A 21,142-nucleotide genomic window follows, 5' to 3' on the forward strand; every position below is an offset into this window, starting at 1 on the left:
TCCACCACTAGTTGATGTTAGCAGATGAAAGCAACCACCAGCGGATGTTAGGGACTTCTTCAGTTCTGTGACTGCAGCCGCTGGACTTCACTTGACTGACTCGATTGACTTCTGTTCTCTTTCGATCAAGCTCTTCTTCTTTCCTCTGTGTATTTTTAGGCCCTTTGCAGATGATATTTTTTGCAGCCACAGAGACAAACCTGGAGCTTCTTATCACATTCTGTTGGTGCACTATCCTTCTCCCGCCATGCCGAATCTGGGGGTATTTTTGCTATAGTTTTTTTGTAGCTATAGGCTGGTGTCTCCAAATACCAACTTGGGGTCTGTACCAAATACCTCTGTCCAAAGTCTTTCCTTGCCTTCCCAAGGTCTAGTGCAATGTTCTACACCTTCATAAAAATAAATTTTGCTTCACTTGATTCTGTAACAGGGTCAGCCATTTAATTGATTAATTTGATAAAAAACATAACAAATAAAAACACAGGTACTAGTACAGTCCCTGTTTCAAACCTGCCTGTTTGGATCGTTTTGGTTCTCTTGGTCTGTGTTGATGCTCCAGAGCAACTTCAGAGTTATTCCTCGTCATTAGAGAGTCCTCCTCAAACAGTTCAACAATATACTTTCACTTGTTTTTGTGCTGGACATTTTGTGCAGAACTTTTTGTAAACAGACAATGTTGCAGTGAAGTTAGAAAGCTATGTGTTCATCCCTCCTGGTTTATCTACAATGAAGAGTCACTGCTTTGAATTAAATGAAATAGATTTAGTTTTATCTCTGTTTAGATGTGTGGTTTATACATATGTTTGAATGATTTACTGAACTGCTGTTATTTTTTCATACATTGCATGTTGGCTATATTAGAGGTCTGTTCAACAAACGCCACAATCTTCAAACCCAAGGAGACATGCACACTGCCCCGCCCTCACAGAGCGCAGGCAGCCTGTTTATTTTATGCTTATTGAAATTGAATGTATCTTGTGTCCAAATTGCACTTCCCTGGGCCATTACAATACACATGCCAAGTGTAAAGCTGACAAGATGAACGGTTTATCAGATAACGTTCCACATAAAGACAGACAGAAAGACATTTGTGGAACTAGTAGGTAGATAAGTCATTGAGGCATACACAGCTTTTTAATGTCACAGCGAGTTGAAATAGAGCAAAATGTAATTTATTGAAGGGCAGAATTTGAGGAGCACTGCTCTGCCTTTCCATGATGTTGATATTAAATAGAAACAACCCTGATGACATCATCAGAGTCATCTCTATTTAGCCTTGTATAAGATGCGTATGCGATTTCAAAATATTGTGTTATTGGATATGTGCTATCCAGTGCTTTTACTATCACTTATAGAGACAGAAACAAGCTCAGTCCATTTTTTCCTTCTTTTGTGACGTGTTTCTCACAGTTTTCAAAACGTTTCCAACAAATATGAACATGAAGAGTGATGACTTCCCTATAGCTTTCAGATAAAGGCAGTCCGTGTAAGTACAAAGTGGAAAATTTAAGTGGCTGTATATGTTTCTGCCTAGTGCCATCAATCTTACAGGGATTTCTATCCAACCAGCTGTTTTTACATTACATTTTTTTCCCTCTAACCACACATATTCACAAGGCGCCTGTCAAACCGATATGGCCTCGGTGTTATCACATTTTTTATAGAGGCTATTACTTCTACGTATGCATTTACGTACTGTACATGTGCGTGTGCTCACATGAGTGAGAACTACCTGAGGTGTGTGCCCTGACAGGCATACTGATCCTGCTGACTCACCTGATGAGGCCCGTCCAAAATCAGCATCCAGTTTTTCTTTTTACCGTGGCACCATCAAGGGTCGCACCTGTCCACTGTTTGAGCATGTGTGTGGTCGTGTTATTGGTGTGTATCATTTACTGCAGGAGACAGGAACACACACAGACAGGTAGAGAACTGAGGCGGTGTGTTAAGCCTGCTGGTGTTGACTTAAAGACTTTAAGAGGGGATTAGAAAGGAGAGAGGAGAGGTTGTCCGTTTTAATGTGATATTAGTCGTATTTTAAAAAAACAATGCTGTTTCTTTAATTTTTTGGGATTTTTTAACAATTTTAATAAAGAAAATGTCTAAGACAGCATAGAAGTCAATCTTGTGCTGCATCATAACACATTAGCATCGTTTGAAGAAAAAACACAGGGTAAATGTACTGCTTTTAAACTTGTGACAGTGTTAAGTAATTTCCAATTGTGTCTTAATTCCTTCCGTGCATGGTCCAGAGCTGTTACGTGCACAAACTGGGCTCCAATCCAGTAGCTCTGGAGGCGGCTGAGTGAAGAATCGAGAGGGAAGAGGGATGAAAGACAAGACAAGCCTAGCGTGGCAGGAGAGCTATAGATGCACAGGCTGAGATACAAAGACGGACATACCTCATGTTCGTGTTAGCTGGGGATTAAATTAGATTTTACTGGGATGATTTAAGCCTTAGGACAAGTACAATGCAGCGTAGTGGATAAGGTACCTCACATTAACTCCATGTTCTCCTGATGGGCTGGAAAATTCCACCCCAGTTTGTTAAACATCCGTAATGTGTGTGTCTGTGTGTGTGTCGATTTGAGACCACAGGCAAGACATGTTTGCTGGATTTTCAATCAAGAGAGGGAAAGAATTCAAATTAAAAATTTGTTTTAGACTGTTTTAGACTGAACAGTAAATGTTCCAATACAGCAAAAGGAAAATTACGCATACTGTCTTATAGGACTTGCGTGTCTTTACTCTTGCACTGTGTCATCAGTGAGGTAATGAAAGATATTCATCAGAACATTAAAAACAAAAGGAAAATTATGCTAAACGAATATAATCCACAGACACCACTGTCCTGCAATTTCAAATCAATGCTTCAAGGTGTAAATCTACCATTTGGTTTAATGGCACCCAATAAGAACAGGAATTAACTCCACCAAGGAGGTTATGTTTTCATCAGCTTTTGTTTGTGAGCAGAATTACACAAAACGTACTGGAACACAAAATTCAAAGGATACGGTATGGGTCAAGAAAGAACTCATTGAGATTTGGGTGTGGCTCCAGATCTGGGAGCTGATCAAGACATATTTTATCATTTTCTTTGACATTGTGTGTTATTTGACATTTTCATTGATTTCTCAGGCAATAATTCATGGCAAGCACATCTAGGAAACTGATATCTATGAGTGTGGGCAGTTTGGCGCAGCTTGATTGAATTTAAGGAGACTGCTGGGCCTTGGCAGAGCTGAGTGCTCAGTACCGTTCTAATTCTATAACTGCATCTTTTTTTCTTATTCCTTTTACATAAATGACTCAGACACAATATGGTATTATTGAGACACCATGAAAAAACACTGAAAGAATGGCCTACATTTGGTCCTTCAACAGTGTTTTAAACTATAGTGTATAAGTCTGAGTGTTCTTACGCCCAGTAAAAGTGTCTCTTGTAAGTGAGAGACCATTTATAGTGTGACCTTATAAAACTCTCGAGTTGCCAAACAACTGTGAAAGGGCGGCCTGTCCTGAAAGCCACAGTTAGACAGGAGGGTAGGGGAGAGTCTAGACCACAGGGTCGGAATAAGGGGAGAGGAGGTGAAGGTGAAGAGTCAAGGGTCGCCACCAACCAATGGGAACAAAAGATGGGGTGAACAAAAGCAGACACAAAAGGCAGTGACTGTGTGCTCTACACGCCGTGCAAGTATGAAGTGTGTTGATCCGGTGCAAGTTCAAATAATCTTCCATCTTTGCCTCAATGACTGTTCTTTTTAAGGAGTGCAGGGCTCAGCTAACACCTGCACAACCTCCACTCGTCTAAGTGTCATTGCATCCCTATTTACATTGAGGAATGTCCAACTACACATTATTACACAATACACACCTTATGGAACGTATACAGCATATGCAGGAACAAAAGTGCATGAGCAGCTATTAGTTTTCCTTACTGTAATTACAGTGCCATACATTCTTGCTTTATGTTCGCCTCGACACGTGTATTCAAAAAAACCCATTATTGCAGCTGTTACAGCTGTTTGTCTTGTTAACAAAGGATGTGCAGAAGCTGCTTAACTCTGATATCATAGCTTTATTACACTGACAGCCCATTTGACATTACATAGGAACATGTACCTTCAGAATTGTTTTAATAGATGATAAATCATACACACACACACAAGACAGTGTTAAGCACAGACAGTGAGTCTTGTAGAATCACATGATCAAAGTGACAGCAGTCTTCTGAGTGTTGCGTTGCTCACGTTTGTTCAGTTCCTCGCTGCTCCCACAATGATCTGGCAGTGATGGGCAGAAGCTACATGAGCACACAGCCACGCGTTTGTGCGGCTCAGCACGCTGCATACAGACCCACACAGATCCCTCCTTTTTATTTACAAAATGGCAGAGATTGGTCACAGAGACAAAAGGATTGTGTGAGTGGCTGTGTTCATTGTTCATGGCACTGATCACTTTAGTAAAGCAGATTTAAAGAAAAAGGTTCATCACCGATACAAAAATATAGTACAGCAATTTTCTTGTCATAGCAAACATTCATACCTGTCCGTCGATGGCCCAGTCTTATCAGCAGCCCCTCAAATAAAACAACATTTATTACACAAAGCAAAGAAAAGGGGGCACTGACCGCACCAGAGGTTTGTGTTTTACAACAAATTATGTTGACTTAATTTTTTCCATTTTTCTCTGGTTCCAGGAAGCCTTGATTTCATATTTGTTTCTGTACATTTGAAAATCCATAACAGATTCTTGAAAATGTCTTGAATTGTGTAATCCATCAGAATATATCAAATGTACACAGAATTAGCTGGATGAGGCAGACTTTGGTCTATTATGTAATTTTTGTGTAAATGATAACAATTTGTACCATTTTATTTTGGTAAATTATTAGTGGAAAAATATGGAACATGAAATGCTGACACCATTACATATAAATTAATTAATATCATTTTACAATCAGCTCTAAATAGTAGCCACAATGTTTAGCCAATAAAAAGAGGCTTTTATGACTAACATGCACTAATTACTTGCCTGTCACACCTGATCCTTTGCCATTGGTTATTATGCTTATATTGGAAACAGGTGTCAAAAGCTGTGTCTCAATTCAGGGGCTGCATTCTTTGGACGCCAATTGTAGACTGACTGCGTCACAGCAGTGCAACTAGACTGCCACATTTCAAAGGCTACTCTTAATGTGTCTGACAAAAGCATCCTTTAAACCCGGAGCAATGAAGGCTCCAACGGGTGGATCCCTCTCGGGCCAACCTATCCACGGATTCATTGCCAGGCAACAGCAATAAGGATGGAACAAGCTGGTGATGCTGATCACACAGATCTTGTGTAAACCAGACTGTCTCATTTCGGTTTGCCCTTGACGGCCAACTCGGCCCACATAGGAGGCAGTCTTTGTAGACGTCATCCTGTGAAGGAGGTGGCCCCTGAATTGGGACATAGCTAATGGGTTGTTAAAATGCTCTAAACACATAAGTACAACACACATTGTTTACCACTTCAAAGCACATGAACATATCAAAGACAGAACAAGTTGGAAAATTGGACCTTCTGAGGAGCAGAATGTAAAGTGAATATCAGCTGGAATCTACAATTGTCAATAATCGATATCATCATGAATCGGCCCAATCCATAGAACTGCATTAAAACACAATGCTGACACCACAAACAAACAAATGTGATGGATTACACAAGATTCAAGAATCTGTTAAACGATTTCTATATCGTACTAAAATCCAAACATTTTAAATTCAATGACAGGCTTTTGAAAATACAAATTTTTTGTAGTTATGAAGCTAAAATTGGCAAACACTCTGGTTTGGTCTTTAATGATAAAGTATTTCTTCATAAGGAAATAACACACAGTTGTCATAAAGATAGAGTGACACATAGCTGTCGCTCACAGTCGCACAATAACACACACCTGGTTTTTTAAGCCATGGGACCACAGGGAACCTCTGAGGTAAAAGTTTGACACACGGGATAACAAGCTCTTTAGTGAAATGTTGACCAAAAGGTACGTAATGGAATAACTGTTGAAGAGATTTTTAGGTTTACAGTTAAATGAACCAAACCTGAAATAAAACCTACTTCTGGCTCTGAGCCTTTTGTCTCAGTGAATCTGTCAGTCAGAGCAAATTCTCCGTCAATACAATGTCAGTTATACAGAAACAGTGAGAAAAAAAAAAGAACATGATTCTCATTTGCTCTCTTTCTTTCCAAGAAAACCTCAAAGCTTCAGGTTTAAAAACAAAAAGGAAATAAAAGCTGCTTCTAACCTTTTTCACTCAGAAACATCTGGGGATTCTGGTGAGTCATGGTGAGACAGTGATTTTTCTTTTTTTAATTATCCAAAGATAATTATTACCAACAAAGCATCCAGTGACCTGCACGCAGGCAGCAGTTTTCTTTTTTTTTTTTTTTACACATCGGACCTCACACCTACACGTGCATCCCCCTGTTTCCTGCTGTTATTGATCTGCAGCCTGCCTCAGTTTACTCACCCGAGGCAGCTACATCTATCACAGCAGGCGCCATTGTCTCTGAGGTGTATGAGGGTGGCATACACTATAGTTTATAGTGTGTGGAGGTGTGAAATCCTTTATACGACACTATACATGGCCATTTGTCGAACATTCACATTACAGACAGCGAAAAGGTCCAAGCCACATCCGCATATCGAAGCACACGCCACCCGCACAAGAGCAGAATCACGAAATCTATCCCTCTGTCAGTGAGGGTGGGTACAGCAGTCAGTGGGGCTTTTTGGGGTGATTGACGAATGGCGTTGTGCTCCTGTGTCACTGGCCTCCTCCGCTGCAAAGTTTCGGCGGAGGCGTTACTGTGCCTTGTAATTGTCTTGTAGAAGACGCAGGAAGGCTGACCTCCCACTCCCTGGGGTCGATTAAAGGTCACACAGGTTTGTCGTTAAAGTCAGTTTGAGAAGGTCAAAGGTTGAGGATCTATGTACATTGAGCAAACAGTCAAAGCTCCGTAAAACTGTTTCCCCTCGGCATACAGTGTCCAGTGTTTTGCAAGTACATACAGTAGTTCTTCATCTCCTCACCTGGCTTTCTTCCCTGCTCCCTTTCTGAGTCTTTTTCCATCGGCCCTCCCTCCCTCCAGTTCCCTCGTTCAGGTGCAGCAGTCCCGCTCCACGTGGCAAAGGAAGAGGGATTGGGAGGGCAGGGACGTGGAGGTGGTCGCGTCGGATGAGGACGAGAAGGAGGAGGAGGTGGAAGAGTTGGCGGTGGAGGCAAGGAGAGAGGGGTATGGGCTCATCTTGTCGATGTTGACGTAGGTGGTGTTGAGCAACACGTAGTGCTCGCCGCTGAAGCTGGAGAAGATGGCGGATATGCGCGACACCAGCTCGGAGAAAGAGGGGCGGCGCTCCGACTTCGGATGCCAGCACTCAATCATCACTGTGTAGCTGGAGGAGAGAGGAGAGAGGAGGGAGGAGACAGAACAAAAGTCAGACGGGACTTCAGTGCTTGACTACAGCTAATCTGTTTTGCTTATTTCAGTAATAAACAAATAGTAACTACACCAAATAGATTCTTTTGTTAGACATCATCAAAGCACTGGGGGTGCATTCTTTTCAGCAAGTTTCAGCAAGTAGGACGCAAAACGTAGGGGTTAGTGAATGAGTGGGTGATTTCAGACACAACCACGAGGGTGGCTGCAGAGAGGAGTGAACACTGGTGAAGTAAAGAGCAGGTGCAGACGCTCACCAGAGGAAAAGGAGTTTCAAAATAAAACTCCAAGAGGAACTCCAAGAACCAACAAATAACCAAACAGAACACAAATCCAGTAATCCAAACACAAGGTAAAAGTCCAGAACATACAACAGAAAATCTTTCAACTAAAAGTGTGTTTAGTTGTGGCCATTGTAGCATTATGTGGCTTGACATTTTCCTTAAACTTTGTAAGCTAAACAAAAGTGTGTTTAGTTTTGAATTTTTCCATGTTGACTTTCACTGACTTCTATTATGACTCTTTAATTTCTTAGAGCTGCTGTCAAACCTGTGTTTGCTTTTTCACCTGTGAAGTGGTTTCACATGTTGTTCATCATTACTTTTAAAAAACAAATTGAGTTTTCAGTTTTTATAGAGGGGTTTGGTTCCAAATGCGGCCATTTAACGTCATCACTCAGCAGCCATAAAACCTGGTATAAATGATTCCTCCGTCTCACGGGTTTTGTGTATTTGAAATGAAAGGTCTGTAAATTGTTTTAAACAGGTCTTGAAGATACGTTTGACTTCCACCAGAGCTGGCCTCATTTTTTATCATTTTACAACAAAACTCTGTCAGCTTCTGGCATATCTGATATTGCTTTTCTCCCCAAACTTGGCAGGGCGACTCTATCATTGTTGAAAATTAAGAAGGATGGCCCCCATTACCACACATACACAGTATCTGCCAGGGCTGCTTTCATCACAACACCCTGTGAATGATCAGGAATGAGGAATTGTGGGAATGTTTGCAGACGTGCATCACCTCCTGATGTCTGTTTAATTTATAGCTTGGGAACTTTGGGGCCTCAGACTCCCCTCACCTGAACACTCCCACTTTGCGCTCATTTCCACACACACTACACACACATGCAGTGTACGTCAGGATGTTATCTGTACAGCCTGAGGTCACACTTGGCATTCATTTCACAGCACCAGTGAGCCAGAGTTTAATGGATAAGGATAATTCAGATACTGCTGTGTTGAGTGAGTGGAAGTGTGCGCTTCATTGACACTGAAACACTCGGCTGCTGTGATTTGATCTGACATTTCCATAAAAAATAAACGTTCTGCTTGTTTCCATCACTCATCACTGTCACAAAAAGAGAGGTTGTTTTATTGTAGCTGCACCAGGTAGTCGCCGTTTTTCATCAACAGACACTTTTTCTAAAGCTTGTGTCTGGAGTTCAGTTCAGAGGAACCAGTGAGTTCAGCTGAAACAGTCCAAGCACAAATCACTCTGTATCTGTGATGCTTTATCACTGCCTGTCAGTAGGTTTCTCCTGGCAGACTCTGATATAAGCAGCTCCAAAGAAAACAAACACACTCAGACAGAAAATTCAGGACGAAAAGAAAGGTCAGCTCAGCACTGCCAACACTTGATGAGTGAACTTTAGTTGCAGCTGCCACAGCAACAGGTGCTTAGCAACTAAGAAAAGATAAATAGAGCAGAAATACTACGTTGAAAATCAATTTGCATTTTAAACTTTAACGGTTGAGGAGGAAAAATGAATTTTATTTGACCCGGAGCTCTGATGAGACCTAACGCTTGACTGAGAAGGCTGAGCAGTGTGTTTCAGACTCTCGCTGTAGATGATGGATGGTCTAAACCGGAGTGATCATTATTTATTACGTCAATTATTTATACAGCTCTTTCACCTTCTCTGTTTTTCCCAGCTGCTCTCTCACTCCATCTCCCTCCTCCTTCCCTCCACAGTATATCACTCACACTTATTGAGCAGCAGCTCAAAGAGGTGAAAAACATATATATGCATGTGTGTGTGTGTGTGTGTGCACTCACAGTGCGTCAGGACAGAACTCAGGCTGCAGCAGCCTCCGCCCCTGCAGGAGGAACACGGTGATGTCGAAGGAGTTCACATCAGAGTATGGGGGCGCTCCACGGGTCATCAGTTCCCATAGCAACACGCCAAATGACCACTGCAAGAAAGAACATTAAATTAACTCCCTATCTCACGATTGTCTTTGTAATAACAATACACTTTTATGAGGTTATGTCGAATATAATTTTGTCATCTGAATTTCCTAGAATGCAAATGTGACTGAGTTCTCACCACGTCTGACTTGGTGGTGAACTTGTGCGTCTGCAGACTCTCCAGTGCCATCCATTTGACAGGAAGCTTGACTCCGCTCTTGTTGTGGACGCTGTAATATTCTTTATCATAGACGTCTCTGGCCAAGCCAAAGTCTGCCACCTTCACTGTGTAGCTTTCATCCAACCTGTCAGAAAGAAGAACAATTACTTTTTCTAGCTCTATTATACTCTGTGTTTTATATGTGTGATAACAAACTCTTATTCTCTCTAAGACGTAACCTGTTGAACTAGGTTCTATTCTGACTTAGTGTCCTTCTCCTTCCTTCTCAAATGCATGTTAGTGTATTTTAGCCTGACATATTTAAGTTTGTTCTATTTGTAAGACACACCTGATGGAATGTCAAATGAATCAATGTGAACTCACATGCAGTTTCTGGCGGCGAGGTCTCTGTGGACAAACTTTTTGCTGGCCAGATACTCCATCCCTCGGGCCACCTGCAGCCCGAAGCCCATCAGGTCTTTCACTGTCGGGTTCTGGAGAAAACACAGGCCATCAGCGATCAGTTAATCACTATCTTTTACCTCGGGGTGCTTTGACTGGTAGCAGAGGCAGACGTGAGTTCAACACAGTTGATTAAAATCAAGCTATAATAAATATGATAGATTTATATACTGTGAAAAAGTCTCGATCTGTTTGAAAACCAGAGTGGACACGTAAAATGTCAGGAGTAGAAAAATGATTCCATGGATCTATGAAGATATCTGCTGACATTAATGATTTCTCACTACACTGTAGCCTCAACTCTTTTGTCCTTGTCAGGATCCTGTAGATCCATGACTCTGGTTCTCCAGTGATCTGATTGGCAAGCAGTTCGGGCGTTGACAGGTTTTCTTCTATCTCCATCTGGACCAATGGTTCAGCACAAGATACCATTATGATTAACCTCTGTAAGACTTAAACTAGCTTTGTAGGACTGAAAAGTCTGAGTTAAATCTGAACTTATCTCAATAACCATAAATCATGCTTCATAGTGCAGGCCCTGGATTATGTGTGAACGTACGCAGAGATTCACAACATGCATCTATCCAGTAAGTCCTTACGTGTGACTCGTCGCGGATGAAGTTGCGCAGGTCGCCGTGCTTCATGTAGGGAAGGACCACCAATGGCGAACCCTCGGGTGGAAGGCAGATACCCAGCAGGGAGAGAACGTTGGGGTGGCTGAAGTCCTTCATGATTATTCCTTCCTTCAGGAACTGGGACACCTCTTCAAGATCTGTGATACCTTGGGGTAAAAAAAAAAAGTCTAAGAAGTCAATCGTTAAATCATCATGACACCTGTCTCTATAACTCTTGTGTAGACTAATTTATTACATAATTTTTTGCTTGTGAAAATTGTTTGCAGGTGGAAAGTTTCCAACCAAGAGTCAGAATTGCAGAGTGAGTAGAGGGCAGGAATGACGACAGCTCAGACTACTGTCCTTGCATCACTGACAAGGTCATTCCTCATATAAGCTATCTTTGGGGAATCAGAATGATGATGGAAACCAAAAACCCTTCCCTGAATACCCTCACACAGACCTGACCCACACCAAATCCCCATTTGCCAATTGCATCCCAGCCTCTGGTGCCCTGCACTTTAGCCCAGCTGACTCTGCTGTAATCTGGTTACAGATGGAAGCTCTTTAGGCCTAAAGGAACCTGCCATTGGCCTTCAACTAAAAGAGGACAGAACTCAAAGAAAGTGAGAGAGGTGACATTTGGTTTTCAGAGCCTTGATTTGAAAGTTAGTGGGGAAAATGAGGTTTCTGCAGTGAGCAAGATGGACATTCCCTCCTCTTATTTTATTGAGGAGGGACAGAATGTGTCCTTGGTCATTTTTCCTTTCAACTACTTTCTATAGTAATAGTTAAATTAGGGTAATTTAAGCCAAAGGAAAACAAAAAAGAATGACACTGAAAACACTTAACCTAATAAAAGGTTCTAATCCCAGGGGACTCAGCCCCAGCAGACAGTGCTCATCCCATTCCGAAAGAGCTTGGTGGCTCTTTGTGACTGCGTGGGTCTACCCTCCATATCGTCCCAGCATCAATCTCCCTGCTCCAACTGACAGTTTACATGATTAGAGGGGACCTTACTGCCGTCCTCACCATCAGATGCTCATTCATCACCATTGTGTCAAGCTGAAAAGGATTTGGCACACTGATGAGATGAGCTCCCTAATGCTATCGGAGCATCATGATATCATGCAATAAGTATGTGATACAAGTGGATGTAGGATGCAATAATTATACCTGGATGTGAATATGTTTAGACAAGGAGAGGGTGTGTTTAGTGTGCTCCTGTCATGCTAGATTAATCAAGTCTTTTCCTATAAAATAAAGAGTCAATTTTAGTAAAAGGGTGGAACGGTGGTGCAGTGGTTTGCACTGTGGTAGCAAAAATGTTCTGGGTTTGAACCTGACGACTAGTCTGGGTTTTCTTTGATGAATTTACATGTTCTCCCTGTGTCTGTGTGGGATCTCTCTGGGTTCTTGGCTTCCTCCCACTGTCCAAAGACAGGCAGCTTAGGTAATTAGAGACTCCATAGAGACTGATTGGCTGCGTGGCAGAGATTCCATTCCACCAATATGGCGACACTGGCAGGCAGATGAGAGGAGGCTTGGTTTCATATCTCTTCAACCACCAACCAGCTACACACCGAAGTCATTGTTAAACCCAGAGTTTTAAACCTTATTAAATAGGGGGGATGGACTGCCATGTCTGTTCTCTCCTGTTTAATTTAGTTGGTAGGTAGGTAAGCTGTGGTTGTTTGGTTTCTTTATTTTCTAGTTTGGCTCTGTTTGTTATGTTGGCCTTTTTCCTCCTGAAGTCTGACTAATATCATTTTTAAGCTTATTTTGTTTCAGTCTGTTTCATTTTAAAATAAAGGGCCTTTATTGGCTAAATTTGAAAAGTGTGGTTGATTGCGACTTGAGGGAAAACAAAGCTTATTTTCCTGGCTGCTAGACGGGGTATAGCACCAGCATACTTGACTGTGTGGAGAAATGTAGACATATGAGACAGGGTGTAGATGAAGAGGAACGCTGGCACTCCCCTTGTTTCCACAGACTTTGGCTGCCCTCTATTCAGTGAAAGGGATTTGTACTTACGGTTCAGGGACTTGACGGCACAGTGCTGCTTCTGCCCGTCTGGCTCGAGCAGAGTTCCATGGAAAACACAACCGAAGTGACCTGCAGGTTACAACATGATTCCAGAATTAAAATAAGAATTTGTCAGCAATCAAAAATTCAGAGTTTATAAAGCTCGTGTTCAAACCTGTAAAGAGTTTCAAAACAACATTTCGCCTCAAAACAGGCCAAGTCCATGTTACACAGTGATATGTGAGATGCACCACTTTCAGTCCCAAAGAGAATGAGGTGCAGCTGCAAAGCAAAGGTGAACAATGGCAGCCAGGCCCATGTACTGTAAGTTAGCAAGAATCAGTTGGAACTTTTTTTTACATGCATTGTGGAGGTGACACGTCTGAGTGCTGTTAAGCTGTCAGTAATGCATTTCAACCTGGAGGGAAGTTCTGGCTCCCACCTCCATCCATACACTTGTCATCCACCAATCATGGTCGTATGAATTCTTTGGAAACCACGGCCAAGATGGAGGTGCCATTACCGGGAATTTTATCCTTTCCTCTGTTGTGTCGAGTGGAAACTTTACCTCTGCACTACCTGTGTCCCCTAAACTATGAGCCCCCCCCATTCAAGAGTGTGGTCTTTCAGTTTGAGAGCAGGACTTATTGATTGCACATTCAGATTTTGTAATGCTTTCATTCAAAGCCCTGCGCTTGCACTCAAATAGCCTCTGCTTGTTCTTGGCTTTGCCCTGCTTGTGCTCGAGCTGTGAGCTTGAACTCAGATATTTTGTTGGTAGGACATATTTGCTCCAGCTTCAGCTCTTTCCCTCATGTCCACGCTGCTTCTGTGTGCGTGAGAAATGTATGCTCTCAGATTTTATCTTCTATGTCAGGTGTAGTGTTGACAAATGAAATTGTCCTGCTCGTATTGTAGGTGTGTAAGCTACACTCCTTAAAGAGCCCCAAGAGGCGGTTACTTTTCCTGGGTTCATGCACTCCCATATGGGACTCCTAAAGAAATCTGAAGGCGAAATAAGTACGTCCCTCTCTCAAACTGAAAGGCCAATAAAAAAAACCTGCTCAAGCTTTAAACCTGACAGTTGTACGGACATAAAATACGATTGGGGAGACTGTGACAAACAACAACACCTAATTTGGCCATGACAGAGAAACATTGATAGAGCATGCACATTTTTTTGATGCTGCAAGTACACTGAGACCAACCCTAAAACAGATTCATATCCTTTACTGCAAGTCTTGTTGCTTCTTGCACTCATAGATCCAGTGAGTAAACCACGGTTTCTAAATCTTGCTCATACATGGAATAAACTGTATGGCATCATCTAACTTATCCACTTCGCTTGCAGGGAGACACTGTCGGCCATTTTTATATTTTCTGCATATTTCATTTATGTCTTGGTCACTATGATTAAGAAGATGTGTCCTGCTTGTTGGCTGCAAGATCACAGCAGTTCCAGAAATCCGATTAAAATATTTCCGTCCACTGTTTAGACATAAAATAATGAAAAGTTTGGAGCAGAAGCATCGGGAGGATCTCCTGTCGTGTATGCAGCGTGTAATGAGCACTGCAGGTTCAGGCAAAAACAAGCACATCAGACCCCTCTCAGTGTGTTATGCTGATTTTTACAAACATAATGGTTAATTCTGATTCTCTCAAGTTACAATCACCCTCACAATAAATCAGCCCCCTCAAGTAACCCAGTACGCCTCTTTATTCATTAATACCCCACACAAGCTAATAACCAATGCCAAACCCTGTTGAGTTATTGAGCATTTTATTGACTTATATCTCTTCTTTAAGACACGAGGTCTTGCCCCAGACGGGGAGGGGTGGAATAAAATGAGTGCGGCGTTCTCCTATCACGTCCGTGCAGATGGCTGAGGGTGTTGGATTACGCCTCCCAACAAAGGACCCTGGGAATACTAGCTGTGAACAAATCATCCTACGCCACTTTAAAAATCCTGCTTCGAAATCCAGGCTCTTTTCTATGGGGGATAATTCAGCTGAGGGGGCAGAGGCCTGTTTTCTGGGGTCTCTCTCCTCTTGATGTTGAATTTGATCTGTGGGTCTGAGCCACCTACTTAAACACCACAATGTGAGGCGATTTTGTGTCTGCAAGTCCAGTTCCACGGTTTGATAAAGCAGGCAATTAAGCTTTTTGTAGGCGACTTTAGCTTTTCTATAGCTTTACGTAAATCCCAAATCGAATGCCAAATTAAATGTAAAAGCACTGGACAAGTGTATAACTCCACATCAGTTTCAAGTATCCCAGCAGGAGTTGTATGTGGGGAAACAAAATCAGGTCAAAAATGAGAACATTTAAGATGCTGGTTGCTAAAATAGATTGTGGGGCACAACGTCAGATGGACTAAAAAAGAGAAGGATGTGTAGCTTGGATACAACTTTAAAGCGAAATGGTGAACTGAAGGTTTTATTGATGAATTTAGTAGCACCAATAGTTTTATTGATAGCAATGATATGACAGTGTTGATATTTTTTTAATATTCGTTTTCATATCCATCTGTTTTTTCCCCCTAAAAATGCAGATATTAGTACGATTTTGCAAGAATATGTTTAAGATCAACATAGTTTAATATCAACATAGTGTAAATAAGTATTAGTATCTAATTAACTCACAACTGTGCAGGATCCAGGTTTGTGGCACAATGTGGAGTAGGAGAAATACATGGAGGATAACAGGCTATGTGCTACGTGTTTGAGTGTGTGTTATATCTAAGATAAGTAAGCTGATATGTAATATCATCTTTCATGTCTTATTTATTTTTTATCCCTTTTGCTTTTAACGTTATATTCTGATTATGTACATCCATTTGTAGCTGTGGTAAAAAAAAAGATTTATGATGCTTGTAATTGCACAGAATTCTTGTATCAGTCACTGAATCATCTTCATGCATCATGAACGTCTTGTGATAATGTTCCTGCACTCGCACTGCATGGGATTAATGATTACACAGTTCTGTAGGCAGGCTTTCACAGCGCTTTATACATCTTTATACAAATATGTCTCCATCTCGATAAATATCTGCTTTATTAGCGGCTAGTCGCTCCTTCCTGACCAAAATATTGCATAGGAAATAACACATTTTATATTTCCTCTTATTTAGCGTGAGTGGAAATAGAAGTGGGCAGACAGCATTAAGAGCAGAAAAGGTTTATCATGACATAACTCAATGAAAACAATAGACAGAAAAATGCTGAGGAATTAATCTAATGTCTGACTAATTTAACGTAGACATAGGAATTTGAATGTATAACAAAGGGGTTTTCCTCCATAGAGAATTGTAAGGCAGCCGCCCTCCGTCTGATTTCGTGCTGCTTCTGCCTCCCGACGAAAGTCTCGTACTTGTTTTCACAGAAAACATTACAGAGGACACCAGATATAGTGATCATGGATATAGTGACTAACAATTTATATGGATAAAAGTTTGGGATGGAATCGTATTTGGGTCTTTTCATTGATATCTGGATCGTCTCTGTCGCTCTATCATTCACGCTGCGCACTGCTGACTTTATTAAGCCAAACTGAACCCTGCCATCTCCTCCAGCTCTCCATAAATTGTCTTAGTTTTTAAATTCTGTTATCCAGTCTGAGTTTACACACGTGTCCGATGAGACTGTGTGTGTCAGTGTGTGTGTTTGTCAACATGATACAAAGAGAGCAAGCAGAATTAGGACAAGCTGAATTATGAATGAATGCCCGCAACTAATTTAAGAAAGAAACATGATTTATAAGAACAAACTACGTTTAAACTGTATCGGTTCTGAGACATCAGCTGAGTTGGAGAGAAACACTTTTTCTTAATCTCAGAATTTTTTTCATCAACATTGCCCTAATACTCCATCACAATAAAGATACCCAGTATTTTAAAAATGAGCTAATCTACCAGTGAAGAGAATTGTGGGACTGACCTCTGCCAATGACTTGGTTGAGGTGAAGCAGCAGCTGCTCTCTGGCGATCACCACGTGCTGCACTTCCTTCAGGAGGTCTGGGTGGAGACAGGATGGATCTATGTGGACCGGCGCCATCAGCAGGGGCGACACCAGCTCGCCCTCCATCCCAATACCTATCCCTCCACCCAGTGCCCCCAGTCTGGGAGACAGCAGCTCCCCGTTGCCTCCATAGATGGGAGGGGCCGCCCTGCACGTCTCTGGCCTGTCGGTGCCCTGATCTGGAGAAGCAAAGAAGATGGAGTCAAAGGTCAGTGACTGTATCAGCGAGGCCTCCAGAGGTCAAGGTCTGCTACAGACGATCACAGAGGGCTTGCTACAAAGGCAGAGAGCAACTTGACACTACGATGGAGGCGGGCAGAGCTGGAAAAACAAAGTCTCTGATTTCTCCTCTGATGCCGTTAGTGGAAAAAGGAATACGCATAAAAAGGAACTATAAGCAAAATGATCCAAATTCGAGCCAGAACAAAAGCCAGACGAGAAAATAAATGGCAAACTGAGACATGGACCTTCAGCTCCTGATGGTGAGTCCCCCTAAGGACAAGCAACAACTCATTAGAAACCTTCTCAGATTTTAGGTCTTTCAAGTCGCTGTCAAGCAGAAAGAAAATTGTGTTGCCCACGATGATCTTATCCCCCCCGCAGGTGACTCAGATTACACCGGGCGGCAGTAAGGAAATTGGCCTAAAGATTTGTCAGCTCACTTGTGATGAAAACACAGACTACACACGTGAAAAGGACATAAAATACAGTATAACAGGAAATAAAACAATTAAATACAGAGGCTCATCACCTCAAAGACGTGTGAAGAAGTTTCGATGAGTCTGAATTAAAAGCTGACATAAATGCAAAACACTACCCATTATTACCTAAATTTATTTTAAATCATCTAAGTAAACTTCTATAATTTCTTACATACACGGTTCCACGGCTCCACTACTGTATTTTTATGAGAATGAACCAAATCACAAATAAGTATATTTTGACCCCTGTCCTTTTGTTTGTATTTAAGCTAAAGATGACATGAAAACAACACATTACCAGAAACCTGGTGGAAGGGTCATGTGGTATGGATCAGGGAAGAACCCATTCATTTTTGGTACCGATAGAGATCAGGGGGCAGATCAAGGAATTTTTTTTACTGTAGCTGTTTTCAGAAATGACCTGCAGGTGAAATCTGGATGATTGGACACGGAGTTTACCCGCAGTTTGCCTTTCACACATGCACAACGCAGCGGAAGGTTCTCTGCACATTCACAACAGCAACAAATCCTCCGCAATATTCAGGTGAGAGGTGGAGCAGCCGGTTGCAGCAGACAGAGACAGGAAGTAACCAGTTACCCAGAGATATTTGATTTCTTTTAGTTCTTTAATTTTTGCATGTGCTGCTTGTTAGAAGCATCATCAACCCCACCTCACGGTGAATCCAGCTGAATCCAGCTTCGTTAACATTGACTTCTCCTGACTTTCTATGGAGGATCTGCGGAGCTCAGTGTATGTCTGAAAGCAGCTTATGAGTTGATCCAAAATATAAATAAAATAAGTTAGTTAAGAACATATAAGGCATGCGCTGCCAGCAAAGTGGTCAGCCCCACAGGGAGCAAAGAAGGTAGGTGTGAGGGAGGGAGGTGGGATGGGGGAGAAGAAGATGTCAAGTGGGGGTGGGGAGGGGCTCATGTGGTTGACGTACCCTCCAGCAGGGTTGTTCTATAGTCGACTGACTCGTGGGAGACCATTTCATTAGTGGGGCTGACGCTCCTTGCGTTAGCCAGCCTGTCCAGATGCTGGATGTGCCCCCGGCCATCATACCACACCTCAGACAGATCTAGAGACAGAGAGGGAGGGAAAGAGGAAGAGCAGTGAAGAAGGAACGACAGAGACAGGAGATGGATGAGAAGAGTTTGGAAGGGAGGGTGAGAGAGAAAGGGAGAGAAGAAAGACGTGAGGGAGAAAGGACGAGATAGAAGATAGAGAGTAGGGGGAGAGAAGAGAGAGTTACTAAGAAAGGCAAAGCGTTCCACCAGTGCGCCCCAAACATACTGTAAACCCACCAGGCAAAACAAAACCCAGCAGATACACATGCACAGGAGACACATATCTTTTCTACCTCTAACTTTCTATAGAGGTTAAGTAGAATACAGAGATGCAGAGAATACTCTAATTATATATAATAAGTAATTTGTATCTTTAAAGCTTCAAACATTACATTGTAACATTGGCTTTTTCAGCTGCTAGCTTTTTGCTAAATATTTAGCATTCAGTGGCAAAAAGGGTCATCAGAAAAAATCTGAGATTTTGGGAATAAAATCTTAATATTATGAAAATAGTCATAACTGGGAAGAAAGTCACAGGATTATGAGAATACAATTCTAATAGTACGAAAGTTGTGAAATTACCCACAAATGTTGAGAAACTATGAAATCCCTTTGGATATCATGCAGATATACTGTGGACCACTACCAAACTTCCTCCAAGTCTGTGTGGTTCTTCCTTCAGATTAGACAAAGTTTCTCGAAAAATATTATCAAAGTCCGGACACTTATTATAATGAAACTGTTTTGTAGTTTGTGACATTTACACTTTAGTTGAACTTGAAAAGATACTCCACAATCCTCATTTTAATACCAGGCTGATCTTGATCTAACATCTAACATGACATATAGTCTATAATTCGCAATTGTAAAATCATAAACTTTTTAACATTACGACCTTATTCTCAAAATCTCAGATTATGTTTTCCCCTTTTAGTGGCCCTAATACTATGTCATACTTTACAAACATAGCTGCTAAAAACATCAACTTTTATTTCATAGAACATTGAAACTGAGACATAAAGTGGCCTTTGACCCTCTGACCCCACCACTGCTTTTTACCGTCGATGTGTTTGTTTCTTCTCCACATCAGCAGCGTCCCCAGCAGCAGCAGCAGCAAGCTGACGCAGACACAGCCCACGATCAGGCCCGTGTAGTCCTGCTCCTGTGCCAGCGTCACCTTGCCCAGGTGCCTGATAGAATCCGCCTGACGCCACTGAAAAAGGTCAAACGGTGAGGGGTGGGGGTGGAGGGGCACAGGGTGAACGATGTAGATGTTAAAAACAAGAATTGAATACAACTACACCATCCTACATCCTTTAGAGAGGTCAGAGGTCACGCCTGGGAAGATCACACTGAGCTGGGTACATTTCACCTGCAATACTCCATGTCTATGCACTATAAACGTACATATCAAGCATTACATAATACATCATTTTATATGGACACGTACAGATGAGAGGCCGGGTCATCATTTACCAGCCCGCATAGTGAGCAGTCATGTTACCAGTCGGTAGCTAAAATGAGATCAGCTGTCTTCACTGTAAGGGTTGGACATGAGTTGCTCTATGTGACGAGAATGTCACGCTCGAGTAAAAAGGTAGAGTTGAAGTTGTCTTTATGAAGGGGAACTCTAAACTCCAGCACAGTGGAATTTAAATGAAAGGAAGATAATGTGCTCACTTTCAGCTTAATGGTGTTTGGCTGGATGAACTGTGCAGAACACAGCACACAAAATAAATCACAGAACACTCTGGAGCTATTGTTTTCTTTTTAGTACTCTTCAGGGAAGAGTGATGTTCTGATACATTACATACATATGGTGTATGCACAAAAGCCTTGAGTACACACACACACACACGCACACGCACACGCGCGCACACACACACACACACGCATCAGTCTGTTGCCTCAGTCTGGGGGCAGATTACATCAGTGATATTGCTTCTACCATTATTAGGTTTAGTGGAAATTAGGTTTTTTACTGCTGCTGCAGATGGGATAGTTGGTGTGTGTGTGTGTGTGTGTGTGTGTGTGTGTGTGTGTGTGTGTGTGTGTGTAAATTTGACAATGTGGGCATGTCTGGAGGTAGGAGCTATATCAATGTGAGTGTGTTTATGTGTGGGTGTGAGTGTGTGTGTGTGTAGGTTAGTGGCGCTAAAGGATATTGGCTGAGCCTCGCCAGAGATAAAGGATTTTCTTCTAAAGAGCAGATCACAAGTCAGCAGTGATGAGGCTGATATCGTCTGGTCTGGAGCGCAAGTGTGTTTTGCCAGGAGGCGACCACTGGATATTATCTTAAAGGATGACATGAGGATGTCTGAAGCTCAGCATCTGATATTAACTTGAATCACAAAGGTTATATATGTAAATATACATATATAAATATATATATGTATGCAAGCTACTAAGCCAG

At 42.0% G+C, this 21,142-nt stretch overlaps 1 protein-coding gene across 1 annotated transcript in view; it reads right to left on the reverse strand.

Moving 5' to 3' along the window:
- Positions 1 to 4,063: 4,063 nt before the first annotated feature.
- met (MET proto-oncogene, receptor tyrosine kinase) overlaps positions 4,064 to 21,142 on the reverse strand; it is a 73,937-nt gene continuing 56,858 nt past the window's right edge. Inside the window, exons 13-21 of the mRNA XM_020079462.2 lie at positions 19,789 to 19,942; positions 18,606 to 18,740; positions 16,876 to 17,136; positions 12,949 to 13,029; positions 10,900 to 11,081; positions 10,223 to 10,332; positions 9,818 to 9,983; positions 9,547 to 9,683; positions 4,064 to 7,444 (exon numbers count right to left, since the gene is read on the reverse strand). Of these exons, the coding sequence (XP_019935021.2) occupies positions 7,150 to 7,444; positions 9,547 to 9,683; positions 9,818 to 9,983; positions 10,223 to 10,332; positions 10,900 to 11,081; positions 12,949 to 13,029; positions 16,876 to 17,136; positions 18,606 to 18,740; positions 19,789 to 19,942 (1,521 nt within the window). The 3' untranslated portion in view covers positions 4,064 to 7,149. The remainder of the gene's footprint in view (positions 7,445 to 9,546; positions 9,684 to 9,817; positions 9,984 to 10,222; positions 10,333 to 10,899; positions 11,082 to 12,948; positions 13,030 to 16,875; positions 17,137 to 18,605; positions 18,741 to 19,788; positions 19,943 to 21,142) is intronic.

This window comes from Paralichthys olivaceus, chromosome 7 (assembly GCF_024713975.1).
Source record: "Paralichthys olivaceus isolate ysfri-2021 chromosome 7, ASM2471397v2, whole genome shotgun sequence".
Lineage (NCBI taxonomy): Eukaryota > Metazoa > Chordata > Actinopteri > Pleuronectiformes > Paralichthyidae > Paralichthys > Paralichthys olivaceus.